Source organism: Gorilla gorilla, chromosome 2, assembly GCF_029281585.2.
Source record: "Gorilla gorilla gorilla isolate KB3781 chromosome 2, NHGRI_mGorGor1-v2.1_pri, whole genome shotgun sequence".
Taxonomy (NCBI): Eukaryota; Metazoa; Chordata; class Mammalia; order Primates; family Hominidae; genus Gorilla; species Gorilla gorilla.
In genome coordinates, this window is record NC_086017.1 from 14,301,826 (window position 1) to 14,321,503 (window position 19,678).

Here is a 19,678-nt window from a genome sequence, read left to right on the forward strand (position 1 = left end):
TGAGTTGGTGACTTCCTTTGGGACTGCCTGAAAACGAAAGCATAATACAATTTTCTATGCTCCCAGAGAAGTGCTTTTTGCAAGAGGATAAATTATCTGATGATGGGGACATGCTGCATTTCTGAGGACGATCTGATTAGCAGCTAATGGGACAAGAAGGCAAAGAGGGGGAGCTGTGTGAAAACGTGTGGGGAGGAGGGTGGCATTATGTCCAAGTCAAAAATGTGCTGTTCATCCTCGTTTCACAATAAAGATGATATCGCCAAGCATCTTTGCTCAAAGGAAGTCCAAAATTAACCCTGAGAGTGCCCAGGAACAGGAGCAGAGACTGTTGTAAAGGGAGCCTTTTTCTCCCTCTTGAAAAAGTCAACCGTAAATGTGTTAGGTTTTCTCTACCTCGTATTTACAGCCATATTACCATATATGTACCTGGGTGAGGGCATCGCAGGGAGACTTGTGCTCACTCTGTAGGGAGTTTCCTTGGCCTCTTGCCAGGAGATTGATCAAATGCCAGCAGCTCTTCCTTTTCCTGGGCATACTCCTTTTTTTTTTTCCTGTGAAAGACCTCATGGTTTGCCAGGCTCGGCCCATCGTTAACCTGCCCTGCTGGGTGCTGCTTGACCTAAAAAGTGAAACGGTGCCTTTTTGTCTTCGTCCTTATCCTCGGTTCTGAGGGGCCAACTGCCTTATGGCCTCTTGGCTTGCCAGGTGCTTTGAGCAAAAGCCCTGTGTGTAAGCCCCTCTCTTTGCTGCCTAACTTTAAAGGAAGCTTTTTTCCCCCTTGTTTTTGAGAAGGAGTCTCGTCTGTCGCCCAGGCTGGAGTGCAGTGGCATGATCTCAGCCCACTGCAACCTCCACCTCACAGGTTCATGCGATTCTCCTGCCTTGGCCTCCCAAGTAGCTGGGACTACAAGCACAAGCCACCACGCCTGGCTAATTTTTGTATTCTTAGTAAAGACGGGGTTTCGCCATGTTGGCCAGGATGGTCTCAAACTCCTGTCCTCAAGTGATCCACCCACCTTGGCCTCCCAAAGTGTTGGGATGACAGGCATGAGTCACTGTGCCTGGCCTAAAGGAAGCTTTTTGGTTTTTATTATTTTTAAAGCAAGCAGCAAGAAAACCAGCACCAAAGGACATTGGCAAGGGCCTTTTGTTTTTTAGGAGGTGGAGGTAGTGTGGATATGCCAAGAAAGAATGGGGAAGGCTCATGGACTTGTTGTTGGCTACATTTTTTAGCAGAAGAATGACTGTCCAAATGCAGGTGCTTTGGGGCTAGGTGGCAAAGCTTGACGACTGGAGGATAGACGCAAAGGGTGCTGTGTGAGTGAGATGCTGGCATTCACTCCTCACCTGGCTGTGCTTTGGTGGTTCTGGTTTTATTAGGAATAGTGGGGAAAACATTGTTGGAGTTGGCATTGACATGTTGAGGTCAGTGCATCTCATGTGTCCCTTTTGTATATTCACTTGTCATTTGGACTTTGCTGTTTGGCAGAGCTGATCCTCTGCTGATTATAAGCCTAAGAAGTTTAGAAAGAGTAGTTTATGAGAATAGAAAATAGAACAGATTAGAAAGTAGAATTATAACAGTGAATAGGAATGCTTCCTCCGTCCCCCTTTCTATGTGCTAAGTAAGCATATTTTCTTTTTCACAAGTAATTGTCAACATAACTATGAGATAAGCCCTCATTATCCCCATTCTGCAGATGAGGAAATTGAGGGCCAGATAAGGGAAGTAACTTGATTGACTTCCCATTACATTTAGAATAGAAGGCCAACTTTTTACCCTGGCTTGTGAAGTCCTACTGGCTCTATCTTCTCTACCCTGTCTTTAACCTGTACTTTCTTCCTTTCCCCATTAATGCTGCAGACATTGGGCTGGCTTTCTGTTTCTGGAATTTGCTAAGCTCTTTTCTGCTTTATGGCCTTTGTACTAGCCGTTTGCTCTACCTAAAATGCTCTTCCGCCTGATTTTTTTTTGCATGACTGCCTCTATCTTGACTTTCAGGTCTTCGCTTAAACATCTCATCTTGTTTTTTCTGACCAGCCAAAATTGCATTGTCACTTAATCATATCACCAGTTTTAATTTTTTGCATATACTCATCACTATCTGATTTGCTTGTTTTATCTGTTTGTTTCCTGTCTGTCTGCCCTCACTAGAATATAGGTATCACGGGAGCAGGGACCTTGTATGTCTTGCTCTGATCTGTATCCCCAGTACCTAGTATAGGGGTGGCATATGGTAGGTATCAATAAATATGTTCGATAAGAAGGAAGATTTAACTTTCAAATGGAACAGTTCACTTTCTAGAGCCCTGGCTGTTCAGTTGTATATTTTGCATTTTCATCCTGTTATATAAAGTTTCCAAACTTATACAGTGAGAGTCCTAAGCACACAGTCATTGCCAGGACAACTCTTAAAGAAAAGTTTATGGCAGCAGTTTTCAAACTTCTGGCTCTCAGGAGCTCTTTTCATGCCTGAAAACAATTCAGGACCCTAAAGAACTGTTGATGTGAGTTACATCTGTCTGTATTTACAATGTTAGAAATTAACACTGAGAAAATGAACACTGAAAAAATATTTTTAAAAACCAATTACACATTAATGTATTGACATATTTTTAATGAACAATAAGAATATTTTCCCAAACAAAAATTTTGAGAAGAGTAGCAATTTTTTTTTTTTTTTTTTTTTTTTTTTGCGAATCACTTTGAGGTCTGGCTTCACAGAACATAGCCGGATTCACAGATCATATATCTGTTTCTGTCTTCAGTCTGCTGTTACATCATGTGCCTTGCAGCCTCTGGAAAACTTCACTGTACATGTGTGAGAGACTGAGTGAAAATGAAAATAATGCCCCGATGTTATTGTGAAAATAGTTTTGACCTTGAAGTTTTCCTGACCCTTGGGCCACCAGCTCCTAGAGTACATAGGTGATTTGAAATGTGGGGTTGTGGCATGGAACATTAGAGAGAGGGAGAAATTGAAGGCTTAAGTGACAGGGTGCAATCGACCATCTATCTCTAAGTCTGGGTATTGTATCAAATCTTTCTGTTCAGAAAAAAATGCATGGGGATGCTTTTCAGTTGTTTTTGTAAAACAAAATTGCTTCCTAAAGTTCCTCCTGAAATGCAAAGAAACGCTGAGAATGTGGAAGCTAGTGGTACTTGTCCTACGTTCATCTTTTTCTTATGAGCAAGATTATACCAAGCAGTCCAGAAGTTCTGCAGTGGGATGGGTCATTAAAAAATTATAAAGCATAGGTTCCTCTCTGTGTCTGAGAACAGCAGCTTCAAGTGCAACTTCCTTTATAACTGTTAGTCTCCAACACTTACTTCGTTCTTTTTGTAGCTTTTGGCCTCAGATGAAGTTGTGTCCTACAACAGAAATTAGATTGATGCTTATTGCTCTTAGGTTCTGTCATAACTGGTGTTTAAGGAACCAGGGTAGAAGCTTTTAATAATAGATGAGCTATATTCTGTGCTAGCCAGCTTCACTGTTTAAGGAGGTTAAATGATTACAAATTCAGGCTTCTGGGGAGTGTTTTGCATGTGTCTTGGGTCAGTGATATATAAGATTTTCACTGTTAAGGTAATTGTGTGGTAAAATACAGAGGAGCCAGGTCATCAGGAAATTAATGGTGCACTGTGGGGACGGGGCGAGGGGTTGCAGGCATGGCAGGGGATCCAAAGCACCTGACTCTCATGCTCAGAAGGGTTTCATTTAAGGTCAGACTGTCAGTGGGACTCCCCTGCCACCCGATTACTGAAAGTCAGACTGTTCAGCCCCAGTGGCCAGGCGGCTTCATCTTAATTAAACGTAGGAGACTTGTCTTTGTGTCTTGGTAAAAACTGGCAGGTCTGTGGTTTTGGGGTCCCTTAACTAGTATAAAGTCAATTTCTCATTTCCTCCCAAGGCTGTCCACCCTTGAATATTAAGTGATCCCTTAGGTAACTTCTTGGTTAATGAAGTGTTCTACTTTAGTCTCAGTTTCAGGAGTTGTTAACTTTTAAATTCGGAATTCTGTGTAGGCGAAAATCAAGGTTTTTTTTTTTTTTTTTTTTTTTTTTTTTTTTAATGAATGTAATGCAATTAGTTAAGTGTGTGCAGGAGAACTAATAGATGGAAAAATTTCAATAAGTGAGTTTTCTGCCACAGTCAAATGAGTGAGTTTTCTATCACACTAAAAGCTTTTAGAAAAAAAAAATTCCAAACCTATCTTGAGCTGCTGCTTAAAATTAAATGAACATATTTCTTTTTTAGTGAGGCTGTGCTTTGGCCTGTTTTAACACCAGAGTGGAAGAGGTTCTAAATATTGAATTACTATCCCTTTGAAGAGGTTTCCACCACCCCCACTGCCAGCAGGGGACCTAGATTGATGTTAGAAGGCGGGGGAGTTGAGTTGAGGTCTGGCCAGCTTGGGTATTGTGAGTTTGGGTACTGAAAAACAACAGTACTTTGGAGATGCTGTCCAAGTATCAGCCACCTCGTGGGCTTACAGAGGATTTAAACATTTCTGGGATCCTTGTTTCTCCAGATGTATTTCCTAGAGTATTGACCAGGTGAGCAACATTCATCAAGTAGAGGAATCACAGGACAGAGGTGAGTGAAGACTTTGAAGGAACAAAAATGAATGTTTTCATTTCAGACTCATTCAGACATACAGAAAATGAGCATAAAGGGCCAAGTATTGTGTTGACCACTTTATGTGGATTATTTGGTTTACTCCTCACAATGACCCTGAGAAATATGAAAGGTTGCCCCCTTTTTTACAGATAAGAGAGCTGAGGTTCAGAGAAGTTATGGAAGTTGCTTAAGGACACACAGCTGGCAATTTATGAGGCTAGAATTCAGACTCACATGTTCTGAGTCTGTTTCCAAGTGTACACTCTTGTCAGTACTCCAAGCCATTTTGGACATGTGGAGGGGATGGTCAATGGGGATAAAAGTTAGATATTTTGTTTCTTGCTTCCAAATTTCTCATAGAAATCTATTGAAAAGGGCCAAGTAGGTTTCTGTTCTTGATCTAACACTGTAAATTTGGCTTTAATTTGTTTTGGAGAACAGTCATCTAAAAAACAAACCAGGTGTGGTGGCTCATGCCTGTAATTCCAGCACTTTGAGAGGCTGAAGCAGGAGGATTACTTGAGGCCAGAGTTCAAGACCAACCTGGGCACCATAGTGAGACCTTGTCTCTACAAAAATAAGAATGAAAAAACTTAGCCAGACATGGTGGTATGCACCGGTAGTTCTAGCTACTCAGGAGGCTGAGGTGGGAGGATCACTTGAGCCTGGGAGGTCAAGGCGGCAGTGAGCTGTGATTGCACCACTACATTCCAGCCTGGGTGACAGAGTGAGACCACGACTCTAAAAAACAAAACCAGTATAAACTCTTCTAGGCAGCAGATACAACAGCACTAAAGTGACATTGAACCCATATTTGACTGCTTGCTGTATCCCAGGTACTACCAGGTACTAGGATGCAACAGGAAAGAAGACAACTGAGGTTCTTGCCCTCATGAGCTTGCAGTCTAGTGGAGAAGACAAACAAACAAGTGAATAAGCAATGTTAGGACAGTGGTAGTGGACCCAGGTTGCTGTATAGAAGAGTATGTTGGAAACACATAACCCAGATCTGGGAGGTCGGAGAGGGCTTCCCAGAGGTGAAGACATCAAACTGGGGCTGTGAAGGTGAGTGGGAGTTAGCCACAAGTGGTGGTGGGAGAGGGAGGGACATGTCTCAGGCTGCAGAGACAGCATGTGCAAAGGCCCAGGGAACAGAGCATGGTGGGGGCCCTGGAAAAAAAAATCATTATGGCTGGAGTATGGAGAGCAGGGCTCAAGGTAGGCAGGGCTAGATCATGAAGAGCTCCAAAGAGATGTTGGAAGGTTTTAAGCAGGGAAATGATATGGTCTGATTTATGTTTCTAAAATATCATGCTGGATGTTGTATGCAGAATAGATTGAGGAGGAAAGACAGATTCAGAGAAATGAGTAGGAAGGCCTTAGGGAGTCCAGTTGAGAAATGATACTGGCTGAGACTCAGGTTAGCAGGGGCAAGGGAGCTAGAAGAGTCAAGAGATATAGTAAAGCTTAAAGTCAGCAAAAATCGATGCTGGATTAGACTTTTTCATTCATTTATTCAACAGGTATTTACTGAATACCTACTATGTGCTAGGCATTGGTGTTTGGAATACAGTTGTATATAAAACACATCACACACAGATCTCTAGAATACAGCATGTGCCTTGTACGGTGTCAGACAGGAATTGCACAAGTAAATGTGAACTTGTAACTGAGATGAAGGCTGAGAAGGAGAGATCCATGGTGCAGAGTTTATAAGAGTGGAATTTAACTTCATCTGAGGGGATGGGGAAGATTTTCTGGTGGAAATGGTAGTTGAATTCAGAGCTGGAGGGTGACTTGGCTATAATTAGAGCAAGGGGTGGGGTAGGGACGAGAGTGTTGTGGGCTTGAGAAAACAGCACAGGCAAAGGCCCTGTGGCAGGGAACATGAGAGAGGGAGGACTGGAGGAGCCATCAGGCTTTGCTGGTGGTCACTGAGAAATGGCTATGAAGGAGGAACAGGTTGGGCAGGCAGGTAAATTCTTTTTGGTACGTTGAGATGCCGTGAGCTGCTAGGAGCAAAACTCTAGTAGCTGTGGGACATGAGAGACAGATTTGGGAATCCTCTTCACGTAACAGTGACTGGAGCCAGCAGAGTGGACGAGAAGACCAGGAAAGGTATAGAGACGGCAGAGAGCAATACAGATGCTGAAGAGCAGCTCTGGCTTCTCTTCCCCAAGGAGATCTTTCCGCATTTGTTTTTTTCTTTATTTGCACCTTTCTTGGGAATAGAATCAAATCCTCCCTGCCCTTTTTTTTTTTTTTTTTTTTACGCACAGCTCAGGGAGCAATTTCAATAGAGGTCAAAGGGAAGCTCAGCCAGAGGGTGGTGTGAGGCTCAACAAAGCTGCCACAGCCTCCCTCTGCAACAGTGTCTCCCAGAGGCAGTGATCTACCTTTCTTTGCCTTGGCCAAAGCCACCGTGGAAGAATCCTGTTTTAACAGGTGCTTCCACCCATCAGAATGGTGGTGGGTGGCAGTCTAATAGTACTAGCATATATTGATGGCACGCCTACTTCATGCCAGATGCTTTGCTGAGTGTTTATAAATACCGTCTTGCTGAACCTTATGTCAGCTTGCTGAGGTAGGTGCTCTTATTCTCCCCATTTTACAGCTGGGAAAAGTGAGGCTTAGGGAAGTTCTGGAACTTGCCTGAAGTTCTTCAGTGAGTAAGTGGCAGAGCTGGGGTTTGAACCTGGGCACTTTGACTCTGGAGCCTCAGCTCCTGCCTGCCATGGGCTGAGAGGTGCTCTTGAGGTCATTCTGCGTCAGGAATTGCGGGGAGGATGGTGATGCTTTGTGAAAAGAAGCAAAGCCTTAAGGAGAAATCATCTAGATAGCATTCACATATGCAGAGGTCTTAGATGCTTCAGAGGGCAGATGAATAGCAGAAGTTCTGGGAGGCGGCTGTCCTTTGTGGGGCTAAGGGAGGGGACAGGAGTAATTGTTTTATTTTTTCACAGGCAGGGTCTTGCTATGTTGCCCAGGCTGGAATGCAGTGGTATGATCACAGCTCACTGCAGCCTGGAGCTCCCAGGCTCGAGTGATCCTCCCAAGTAGCTGGGGTTACAGATGTGTACCACCATGCCCTGATAATGTGTTTTTATTTTTATTTTTTGTAGAAATGGGGTCTGGCTGGTCTCAAACTGCTTGCTTCAAGCCATCCTCCCACCTTGGCTGTTTAAGATGTGATGACAGGCATGAGCCACTGTGCCTGGTTTAGGAGTAATTGTCTGAACAAGGCTGTTTGAACATAGAATAGGCTCTATTGCCCGGTGAGACCATCCATAGGCAGCGCGATGGGGAGATTTCATTATTGGGCGGGAGGTGGAATTACATGCTTTACAGGGTTCCTTCCAACTTTTATTCCGTGATTCTGTGTTTTTTGAAAGGTTAGAATGCTCTGTGGCTGGCAGTTGAGTGTACTTCGCTATTGTTCACCTTTTTTCATCAGGGGAATTAGGAAGGATAAATTATCTTCCCTGAAGTAAAATCTGTCATCATGGGTCATATAGGAGTTCATTTGTTATGATACACATCTGACTTTTTAAACAGGGGATCCTTTACTGAGTTTAAATTTTGATGCCCTGGAATCTTTCAGAATTCCACTTATCTCTCGTGGAAGAAAAATAAAAATAACTAGCATAGATCAATTCAAGTATGTCAGCCACTGTACCAGGTGCTTTTCAAGCATTATTTCACCCATTGCTCACCACAGCCTCTTGAAGTTAAATTATCCCCATTTAACAGAGGAGGAAATGAAAGCAGAGAGGTGGCGGTGGGCTCCTAATAACAAGCTAGATGATGATAATAATAATAAGAGCTTAGGGGCAGAGAGCCAGGGTGGAGTGCGGAAGCTGAGTGCCTAAGCCTGCCCTCGTGTATGTCAGGCATGGCTTGTCAGCAGAGCCCCGGGTGTCCGTAAGTGTTTGAAGTTCCGCAGCTCCGTGGCAGGTTGGCGCCAGCTCTGTTTTCTCTGAGGTGGTCCTTGTCATGGTGTGAGTGACATAGGAGTCCTGAGTGCAGCTGCTAGAAGTTCACAGGCACAAATGGTCCACGATCAGATAAAGAGGCGGGCTCTCCCACCCAGCTCTGAACAACAGGAAGTCTTCCAGAAGATTGCTCCTAGGCCCATCACTTCTGGGGCGGACTTTCCACCTCCACCCCTCCACACCACAGAGGCCTGTTCTGTTGACTTTCCCGGCCTTTGTTTTTCCTTCCAGGACATCACTGATAATTGCACTAAAACCTATCCTCCTCCCCCCATCTCCTTCCTCCAGTTCACTAAGGGGAGGCCGGAGGAGATCTCCAGAGGTTTCTAGCCAGACCAGCAAGCTTTCTGCCCAGTCCTTTGTGAGGGGAATTATCACATGAGACCCCTGGGGAAGGATCTGTCCTCCCCTACTTTTTGGTTGTTTTTAATTGGGACCCCTGGCAGATTGCCCAGAGGATCATTAGCTGTGGTGGGTGGACTGGCCTGTGATTTCCGGGGGAGATGTAAAATGTAGCTAAAGGTTACTTATTCACTTATCTCGGCCACTTAATAAGTATCTTGGTTAGAAGATGCCTAATTATTTTTCTGACTTATGAAAGTATTACAGAGCTGTGGTAGAAAAATTAGAAAACAGAATTGTGCATAAGAAACTCAGTTCTCCGTAATCATCTGGAGTATAAGAACATTTAACATTTTAACCTGTGTTCCCAGGATCACTGTTGATAAACACCTCCACTGAAGAATCAGATAGACCTAGGTTGAGTGCGGTGGCTTGTGGCTGTCATCCCAGCAGTTTGGGAGGCTGAGGCAAGCAGATCACTTGAGGCCGGGAATTCAAGACCAGCCTGTCCAACATGGCAAAACCCCATCTCTACAAAAATTACAAACGTTTAGCCAGGCATGGTGGTGGGTGCCTGTAATCCCAGCTACTCAGGAGGCTGAGGCAGGAGAACCGCTTGCCCGGGAGGTGGAGGTTGCAGTGAGCTGAGATCGTGCCACTGCACTCCAGCTTGGGCAACAGAGCAAGACTCCGTCTGAAACAAAAAAAAGTCTGATAGACCTGGGTTGTAACAACCCTGGTCCTCCTGCTTGCTAATTTTATGTGATGTGGGGATCTTACCTCTCTGTATTACACCTCAGTGTCTTCAACAACAAAATGGCAATAATGGTAGTTCCTACCTCCTGCTGTGGTCATGAGGATTCACTAAGAGAACATTTGTAAAGCACTCAGCACAATGGTGGGCATGAGAAATCCTTAATAAATGCCAGCTATTATTATCAGAAAAGAAAATAATGCAGAACCGTGCTGTAGGAATGCAATGTCCAGATATCTATTGCAATGATCAGCTGCAAGCAACATGGGGGACATCATGCTTTGTCACTCGAGGACACTGAATTGTCTGCTTCTTCCCATTAAGGGCCTGGAATCTTTCAGTAAGGTATCCAGGTGGCGGTGATGGTTCACAAAACAGCAGGCATTTTCTGGCCTAGTCTCCACTAGGGCTGAATGCTTATCTGAAGGGTGATCCTGAAAGGAGAGCCTTAGTCACACTGGACAAGGCCCTAGTCCTCTTGCGGAGCACATACCTGCTCTTCTGCATTTGGAAATTCCCTGGTGTCCTTTCGAGATGCCAGGGTGTACAGACATAAATTTGGTCTGGTTCAAAATTCAAACAAATTGCCTTCTAATAATTGGTCTTGGAAGTATGCTGACTTCCTGACCCTTTAAGATAAAGCTTTATAATATAAGCGCAGAAGGGAAATATTAATCCCCCTTGATGTTTTCCATTTGTGCCGCCTTTCTGGATGCTGTTTAAAACATTGGTTTGCCTTTAGATATAAAATATGTAGTTACAAAGAATTAAACAATGACTGACATGATTCTAGAGAGTGGTACTTGGCAAACCGTCCTTCTGTACATTATTTGTGTATCTTCCCTCAAGGTCTAGAGATGCTGGCTCTTTTGTTTGAGAGTTTATTCTGTGTTCTCAGTTGCTGTCTCCCTCTATAAATAAGTTCATGTTTAATGAAATGCTCTTTATCTCTCCTGCAATGTCTGGGTTGTTGGAGGGGAGGGAAGGGGATGACAAATTAGCTTTTCCCTGCAGCTTCTCATAAGCAGTGAACTGAGGTTCTTTAACATAAGTATGCTTTCAGTAACTGACATTCCTGCTAAGGTGGTAGGTTGCTTCCTGAAGTGTCATGCTGATCATTGCTGCATAATTCTTCCTGAAAGAAAACTTGGCACCCAGAAAGCAATTGAAGGAGACACAATACCGTTCCACACTGTTACAACTCTTGTGACTGCGTGGGGTAAATGGCTTCTGGAAGGGGAAGTCGAGTAAATTGATGGGGAAAGGGGTGTAAAGGGGTCTGGGTTTGGAGGAGGGGTTTTGGGAAAACCTGGGTTGCCCTGGGCGTCTCCACAGCAGATGCCTGAGGAAACACTGGGCTATTAGCTGCAGTCCACACCAGCACACAGTCTTCCCACGTAACTGAGTTTGTTTTTTAATTGTCAGTTTAGCTTTTTACAATTGGTTCCCACTCCTCAATATTTATGGCCCTGATGAAAGCTGTTTCTAGGAGTCACATCAATATTTTTGTTGATATTTATGTGTGTGTTTGTGTGTTTAATGATTTCTGGGCTATGTAGAGATTTCCTGAGACTTTAGAGCTTTTTCTAAGACTGCCTCTAGCTAGCTGTGTGTTCCTGGGCAGGGAACCTTATTATTCTTATCCAAATACTGAAGGATCTGGGCCAGGTACTGTCTAAAGGGTTTTCATCCTCTGGAAGTGTTTCTTGGTGAAGGATGAGAAGGAAAGACATTTAAGTAGCATTTGGGTGACGTGCATACAGTTGTGGAATTCTTAAAAGGCCTAAAAGGCTGCTGGAAATTTGTGGTATTTATTAGCAGGTTTCCTTTTATTAATGCCATTTTGTTGCTTTGGTACCTTAGCCCAGGCACTGTGGCCTTGCCAGAAGCAGGTTTTTATACCAGGTGTTTCCTTCTGACTTAACATTCCCTGAAGCAAATTGAATATGTTAATGTTTCATAAGTCAGACTTTCCAGGTAACTCCCTAATCACTGCAGCGTTCTTGGCTGAGTTCCCTGCAGGCTTTCTATTCACTGCAGTTTTTATTATCAAGGGTCCTCAACTTGTAGAATCTGATTCAGGCACGGTTTTGTTAGAAACAAATGTTACTGTGGTTGGAATATCCTGAAATTAGATAATATACGGGGAAAAAATGTTGTTGCATATGTCCTTACTTGGCTCATTGAATCGCCTGCCTGTCAAACTGTTATTTAAATTTGACTTTTAAGTAAGGCGCTTTGGAAAATTGAGCTAAGCCAACTCTTAGTGACTTTTTTCCCCTTCTGAACATTTCTTTTCTTCTAACAATGCTGCATATTTTACTTTGTCTAGGATTTTCAAGAAAGACATGTCTGACAAAATGTCTAGCTTCCTACATATTGGAGACATTTGTTCTCTGTACGCAGAGGGATCGACAAATGGATTTATTAGCACCTTGGGGTAAGAGCATGCAATTTCTTGTGTGGCAGGATTTGTTTAAGACATCATAACATCAGCTTAAAACTGTGATTTTTCTAACATAAGAACGTTACCGTTTTACTTGGCTTTCTAAGTGCGGTTGAAATCACAAACACCAAATCTCATATTAGCCGAGTTTAATCTCTTATACAAAAACACAATTTTCTGTATATTTCTGAAAGAGCAAAACCTCATTATTTAGGACACTATTCTGAGTTTATTAAAATTTGCTTTTCCTTTCTATATAAAAGGGAGAGTGCCTTTATTCCACTGTGGAATATAGCTTAAATGGAATAAAGTGTAAAAATGAATATTTACAGAGCCCAGAGAAGTGCTTTTTAGTTTTGTAAAGGCTCTTCTTTTCAAATAGTGACTCCTTTATAATATAAGCAAAGACCAAACCTCCTGGGCTGCCTATCTCTTTTCTTTGAAGCAGACGTTTCCTACTTTACATTTGCTGTATGCATTTGAAAATTATAAATTGCATAAAGTTCTATAAATCAGATTTTTGCTCTTTGTGCTTTTTCCCCAATCTTTATACAACTTTTAAGGGTATAAATATATTTCATAATGTACTCATTTGATTATCTTCTCCCGTCTCCTCCTACGCCTATTGTCTAGAAGAGGAAATGAGAGGTGAAATAGTCCCAAAGGCAGACAGAGGCAGAATGGAGAATCAAGATGGTTAACTCCAAAATAGTTACAAATGGTCTATATTGTCTTTGTGTAGAAAGGAGTAGTGAGGCCCCGGGGTGGCATTGTTGAATTTGGCAAGAGCTGGTCTCAAATAAATTGGGGGAAGGAAGACCAGCAGCTTTTCCAAGAACCTCATTTTTACAGCAGCCAGACCTTCCTTTTAATTATAGCTATTATTTAAAGCATGCTTGTTTCCTGGTATTTGTGCAGAATGAGTATTCCTAGGCTCTCACGCAGGTTACTCCATACTCAGGGAGCAAATTATTATAGATACAGAATTATAGCTCAATTAGACTTGTGCTCCCACTGTAGAGAGATTTTGTTTCAAATGTCATCCAGTGAAAAAGAAGTCATCCATGACTGCCTGATCACCAGATCCAGTGACTTTCTACATTTGACCTCTCTCCATTATGGACCTACCCTTAACAATTTATCTTCTGTGGCTTTTGGCAAAGAGGCCTCCTTCTGCCCTGCCTCTGACTCTCCCTCCTTTCTTCATGGTTGGCTCCTTCCTGTTTTCATCGTCTATGGTTGACTCTTTTACCCTCTTCTTTTCGGTAATGACAGCAACAGTAATAAATGAAAAGCACTAAATGAGCCCAGTGGGTATTTGCTGTGTGCTAGGCACTATGCTAAATACTGTGCCTACATCTTCCTTAATCCTCACACAACTGTCTATGGTGAACACTGTCATCATTGCTGTTTGTGGAGGCAAAACTTTTGAGCTTCAGAGAGGCAAAGTCACTTGCCCAAGATTTCACAGCTCAGAAAATTCCAGACTCCAAGGCTAGGGCTGCCAACAGTTGCTCTCTGCAGGCCAGCTTCTCTCTTTCCAGCTTCCTTGTCTGCCCACAGCTCTCCCTTCTCCTTGACTGTGCACAGCCCCTATCTGGATGCCTGGTTAAAGCTCATCCCACTCTATTCCCATGTTTCCCCTGGGGGTCTTGATTTCCCAGTCACCCAGGTGCCTCCTGAGCCCCCGAGATCTTAGTACCTTCTTTCTCTTCCAGGGCATCTCTTCTTTAAAATCATATGAGGTGCTTTTTAAGTATTTTCCTCAAACATTGTAAACAAATTAATGATGAGTCCCTCCTGCCCTTTTAAAGTGAGGAGGGCTTCTTTTTGAACTTTGGGTTGCTAATACTTTCTTGAGATGAATACTTTATTTTCTCAGTTGCTTGCACATATTTGAGGATAGCAGTGTAAAAATGGGGTTGGAAAGAAAGTTTGACAACCCTTCCTGTTTTTAATATTTATGGAGGACCTGTTGTGGACTACAGTGAGTGACTGCCAGTCGTTATGGGACTCACTGTGTAGCACTCCAGCCCCATCCCATTTATATAGATGGTGGTTACCTCCAAATGGCTTCATCTACTGATTGAACTTTAGAACTCCAATAGGATCTTGGAGGGCAAGTGTGTGTGTGTGTGCACACTACTCAGTGGCATGCTTCTGAATTGCCTTTTTAGCTTGTTAAAAATAAAGGTTCAGCTTGGTGCAGTAGCTAACGCCTGTAATCCCAGCTCCTTGGGAGGCTGAGATGGGAGGATCCTTTGAGGCCAGGGGCTCAAGACCAGCTTTTAAGACCAGCCTGGGCAACATAGCAAGAATCCTGTCTCTTTATAAAAACAAGACGGGCAGGATTCTTGGGCCTCATCCTACAGCACAGCTTTAGTAAGCTGGGTTGACAGAGTCCTGGCGTCAGTATATTTGGAAACAATAAGTCTGATGAACATCCCCCTCGTTAAGAATCCCTGAGACCAACTTTCATTTTACAGATGAAAAAACTGAGACCGGTAGGGGTAAAATGCCACAGTCATGATCATGCCGCTAGTAGGTGGCAGAGTGCCATCTACAATTCATTTGTCGTCTGAGCTTGACTGGGGCTCCTCTTACCACTTCCTCTCCATTTGAGAACTTGATGATTTATTTATTTATTTTTTTTCTTGAGATGGAGTCTCACTCTGTCGCCAGGCTGGAGTGCAGTGGCACGATCTTGGCTTACTGCACCCTCCACCTCCTGGGTTCAAGCAATTCATCTGCCTCAGCCTCCCATGTAGCTGGGACCACAGGCGCCTGCCACCATGCCCAGCTAATTTTTGAATTTCTAGTAGTGACAGGATTTTGCCCTGTTGGCCAGAATGGTCTCAATCTCTTGACCTCGTGATCCGCCCGTCTCAGCCTCCCAAAGTGCTGGGATTACAGGTGTGAGCCACCACGCCTGGCCATGGCTTGATGATTTATTAACCTAGCCCTACCTTGGATTCTGAGCCCACTCTGTCAAGCATTATGTTAGTTCTGGGGGCATTACTATACTTACAGGAGCTTAGGGTGGTGGCTTTATATATGTATATTCTGCTCTTGATTTTTACATGAGAACTCAGGCCATTGGCTACACTGTCCTTCTTGTTTATACAGTGAGGTCTTGTGTCATGAAGCTGAAGGAGGCAAACTGCTGGTGGGGTACCATGGACACTTTGATTTACCCACCAAATAGATACTGAGCTGCCAGCCTTGGGCATCTTCTGGCCTTCATGGAGCTGGTAGCCTGGTGCCCCTTTGGAGTCTCAGTCAGTGAGGTTGGGAGGACAGAGAGGGAGAGGCAGAGAGTGTCTGGAGCAGGAGAAGCTTGCGGGGGGGCTTTGTGGAGAAGGTGGGGCTCTTAACTTGAGTCCTGAAAGACAGGCAGGACTTCAGGAGGCAAAAGGGAATCTTGGAGAATAGAACAGTAAGGGTAAAGGCTGAATATTTAATGGTACCTTGCATTTGGGATAAGAGGAGGCAGCACAGATGAATGGAGGAACCCTGGAAAACCATGGTGTGTTAGCTGGGAACAAGTGCAAGTTCTGTGGTCACTTGGAAGATTAGCCAGTTCTATCAGTACCAGTTTTAGGAGCTTGGACAAGTTGTGTAACTTCTCAGAGTCTCAGTTCCCTCATCTGTTCAAAAATATATTTTTAAGTGGTTCTTCTAAAAGAATTGTGCAAGTTAGACTTAGCAGTCAGGACTTTAAATACTGAGTCTTTATGTAATGTGAGCTTATTTATTTGTAATTTTTTGTACTTTCCCCACTAGTTGCTTTTGATGCTCCAGAGTCCTTTCATATCTTCATGAGTTTGTGCTCATGGTTCTTTCCACCTGGAAACGCTCCCCTCTAGCCTCCAACATCTATTTCGAATCTTCCAGTAGTTCCATTAGAACTTCCTCTGTCTGCAGCTTCTCAGATGACCTCAGGCACAGTTCGCTTCTGGCTGTATTTTTTTTCTTCCTTCTCTTATAGCCCTTAGATTATATTCTCCTTATCAGTTTGTTCTTAAGGCTCCTGCACTAGCCTTGAGCTCCCAAAGAGCAAGGGCCTGGCTCATATTCACCTGGCACAAAGTCAGCTCCTCAGCTACCCTTAGTTGAATGCAACAGCCCCTTGCTGTGTCTCGCGATTTCAGCCACCTTGCATGCTATACTCAGATCTACCATGGACATGGTTATGGGAAAGGAGCCACAGAAAACAGTAACCTTAATGTGTCCTTCACAGAGCAGAACCCTGGGCTTTTGGATTAGGTTTAGATCCATGCATAGGAAGCCTCTAGTGTAAAGAGTTCCTGGCAGGAGAATATGGCAATCTAAATGTTGTGCAGGAAAAGCCCTGGGATATCTGATTTTTGCATAGTGCTAAGAGTTTCATTTTCATACACTTGACAGAGCATTTATCTGTCTTCTTTACAGCCTGGTTGATGATCGTTGTGTTGTACAGCCAGAAACCGGGGACCTTAACAATCCACCTAAGAAATTCAGAGGTAAGGTGGTGGCTTTCCTGGAGTAGTCACCTTGACTCACTTGAAAATTCATGAAGTGTGTTGTTGGTGTGTGTGTGTGTTTATAAGCAAAATAGGCTTAATTATTATGTATTTTTTTCAGAGTATGATTTCAGTTCTAAGCTTTACAACTTGAAAAATGCATACATAAATTTAGTATCAAGATTGGGTTGGCTTTTACTGGGTCCTTAATTTGTCTATTGAATATGTGTTGACAAGTGCTAATTCAGTTTAAAGTCTTACATTTGTACAGGTATTTCTTCAAACAAATAGTATTTATGGATCAGTCACAGGGAACATTCATTATTTCAGCAGATCTCACTGTCCGTTTGGGGATGCTGATATTCTTAGATACCTTCTTTAAGATGTATCTAATGATACCTCACTGATTGTCTCACTGGAATGAAACGTTCTTAATTATTGCACTTGTTTTTTGAGTTAAAAGACATAGGCAGGCTGGGCACAGTGGCTCATGCTTGTAATCTCAGCACTTTGGGAGGCCAGGGTGTGGAGATTGCTAGAGCCTGGGAATTCTAGACGAGTCTGTGAATTCTAGACCAGCCTGGGCAACATGGTGAAACACTGTCTCTACTGAAAATACAGAAATTAGCTGGGTGTGGTAGCATGCACCTGTAGTCCCAGCTACCCAGGAGGCTGAGGTTGGGAGGATCACCTGAGCCTGGGAGTTCCAGGCTACTGTGAACCGAGATGGCACCACTGTACTCCAGCCTGGGCAACACAGTGAGACCCTGTCTCAAAAACAAAAACAAGACATAGGCAGGGCAGCTTTTCTACCCAAATTAGTATTTTCTTTAGGCCTCCTGAATTTGGTATCTTTCTCCAAAGGTAGCTTATTGTAGGAGGTCCTTGAAATACGTATCTTAGATGATAAACATTTGTTTTTCTTTTTTGTTGTTGTGGTTAGTGGTCCTCAGCTCTAGGCACATGTTAGAATCATCTGAGGAAGTCTTTAAATTAAACAGATGCTTGGGGCTCCATTGTAGAGCTTAGGGATCCACTATAGAGCCCTAACATCTATTTATTAATTAAATTATTTATCAATTAAGGTAACCTCTGGAATTGGGGATGATTCTTTACAGCCAGGGCGGAAAACCACTGGGTTAGGTATTTGACTGATGACTTCAGTCCCAAAGGGCTCAAATCTTGCCATTTGCAGATTATATAACTCGAGTTCTAAGTTCTTATTGTTTAGTGGTTTAGAAACTGTTTGACTTTTTTGGATAAAAGCTAAGTAAATTAGAATAAAATAGAACGCAGACGTTCAGATGGAGAAAAGCCATTTGGAAGACATTTGGTGTTGAGTTGCATCCAGTTGGCGTGAGACAATCAGGAGAATGTTTTCACCTGAGGATGGCTGGGGGTAGGGGAGGCTGTTAAAGAAAAGAGAGAGAATAACAGTTGTTGATACAAGTTGTAAGAGGAACCCAAGGCGGCTACTGCCCCCACCACCTTTTTCTTCTCAATCCTTCTTTCATGTTTCCTTCCAAGACAAGACAAAATCTTGAGTGCTGTAAAAATGAAATGTTTCGTCCAATGATCATAATTCAGTCACTCATAGAATTACTTCCCCACTGTGAATATTAAAAGGGACAAGATCAATTGACTGTGCCAGGCCCTGTGCTAAGCACTCTGCCTGCATTAGCTCAGGGAGCCATTCCCCCTCCCTAGGAAGAGATTGATACACTCAGAACTTAAGAACCTTGTCTGAGGTCACATGGCTGGTGACGGATGGAGTGGGAGCCATGGTTCTCAACTTTGGCTGCACAGGGAAATCACCTGGAGAACTCTCAGAAACACCGATAGCTGAATCCAGCTCAGGGATTTTGAGTTAACTGGGCATTGGGATTTTTGAAAGCTTCTCAGGTGTTTCTCTTGTGCTGCCGAGGTTAAGAACCATGGCTAGTGAAATCTAGGCTAATAAAACCTGAACTTTGTTATTCAGGGAAGAGCTGATCTAGGTTTTGCTTTTGCAGCTGGGACCAAGGGGAGGGATATGCGTCCGGAAGGCGTTGCTTGGGTCCAGCGTGAGCTCTTATCTTGTTCTATATACAGGCCTTGGGAGCTGGGAGATGAACCTGGGAGAGATTGTAATGTACTGTACGAAGTTAACTAGTGGCTATTTGTTTTTTACAAATACATGCACATAATTTAAAATTTTGTTTTTTAAATCGACATATATTTATGGTGTACAACATGATGTTTTAGAATATGCATATATAGTGGAATGGCTAAATTGAGTTAATTCATATATACGTTACCTCACATGCTTATTTTTTTTTGGTGAGAACATTTAAAAACTACTCTTAGTGAGTTTCAAATATACGGTATATTGTTATTTGCTGTAGTCACTATGTTGTACAGTAGATCTCTGGAACTTATTCCTCCTAACTGAAATTTGTATCCCTTGGCCAACATCTCAGTCCTCCACCCCAGCCCCTGGTGACCACCATTCTACTCTCTGTTTCTAGGAGTTCAATCTTTTTAGATTCCACATATAAGCAAGATCATGTGGTATTCGTCTTTCTGTGCCTGGCTTATTTCACTTAGCATAATGTCTTCCAGGTTCATTCATGTTGTCACAAATGAACCAGGGACTGTTTGAATACAGGGTTAGAATGTTAAAAATGAATAGGACTATAGCAGGGGAAGTTGGAGGAGACATGTTTTTCTGGCACGATTGTAAAGGTGCCTGGTGCTTGGATGTATGTATGGTGGCTGATTTGAAGTGACTGTTTTGAGATAACAGTAATAGTCTGACAGAAGCTATTTGGAAGGAAGCAGACTCCTTTTACAGTCTGGCCTGGTTCTACAGGTGGTCACATGACAGTGACTTGATTTGTTGAGTGCTTTTCTCCCTAAATTAAAAATAAAGGTTTCTGGGTTGTGAGATGCTTCGTCCTTGTGGGAAAATCTGGTTCAAAACAAGCTCTGCTGCAGGCTTTGGGAATGTAGGTCAGGACTTCCTTAATTCCATGTGC

General features: G+C 43.1%; 1 protein-coding gene across 1 annotated transcript in view; it reads left to right on the plus strand.

Moving 5' to 3' along the window:
• ITPR1 (inositol 1,4,5-trisphosphate receptor type 1) overlaps positions 1-19,678 on the plus strand; it is a 354,018-nt gene that overhangs the window by 11,096 nt on the left and 323,244 nt on the right. Inside the window, exons 3-4 of the mRNA XM_063703566.1 lie at positions 12,046-12,153; positions 16,591-16,661. Of these exons, the coding sequence (XP_063559636.1) occupies positions 12,062-12,153; positions 16,591-16,661 (163 nt within the window). The 5' untranslated portion in view covers positions 12,046-12,061. The remainder of the gene's footprint in view (positions 1-12,045; positions 12,154-16,590; positions 16,662-19,678) is intronic.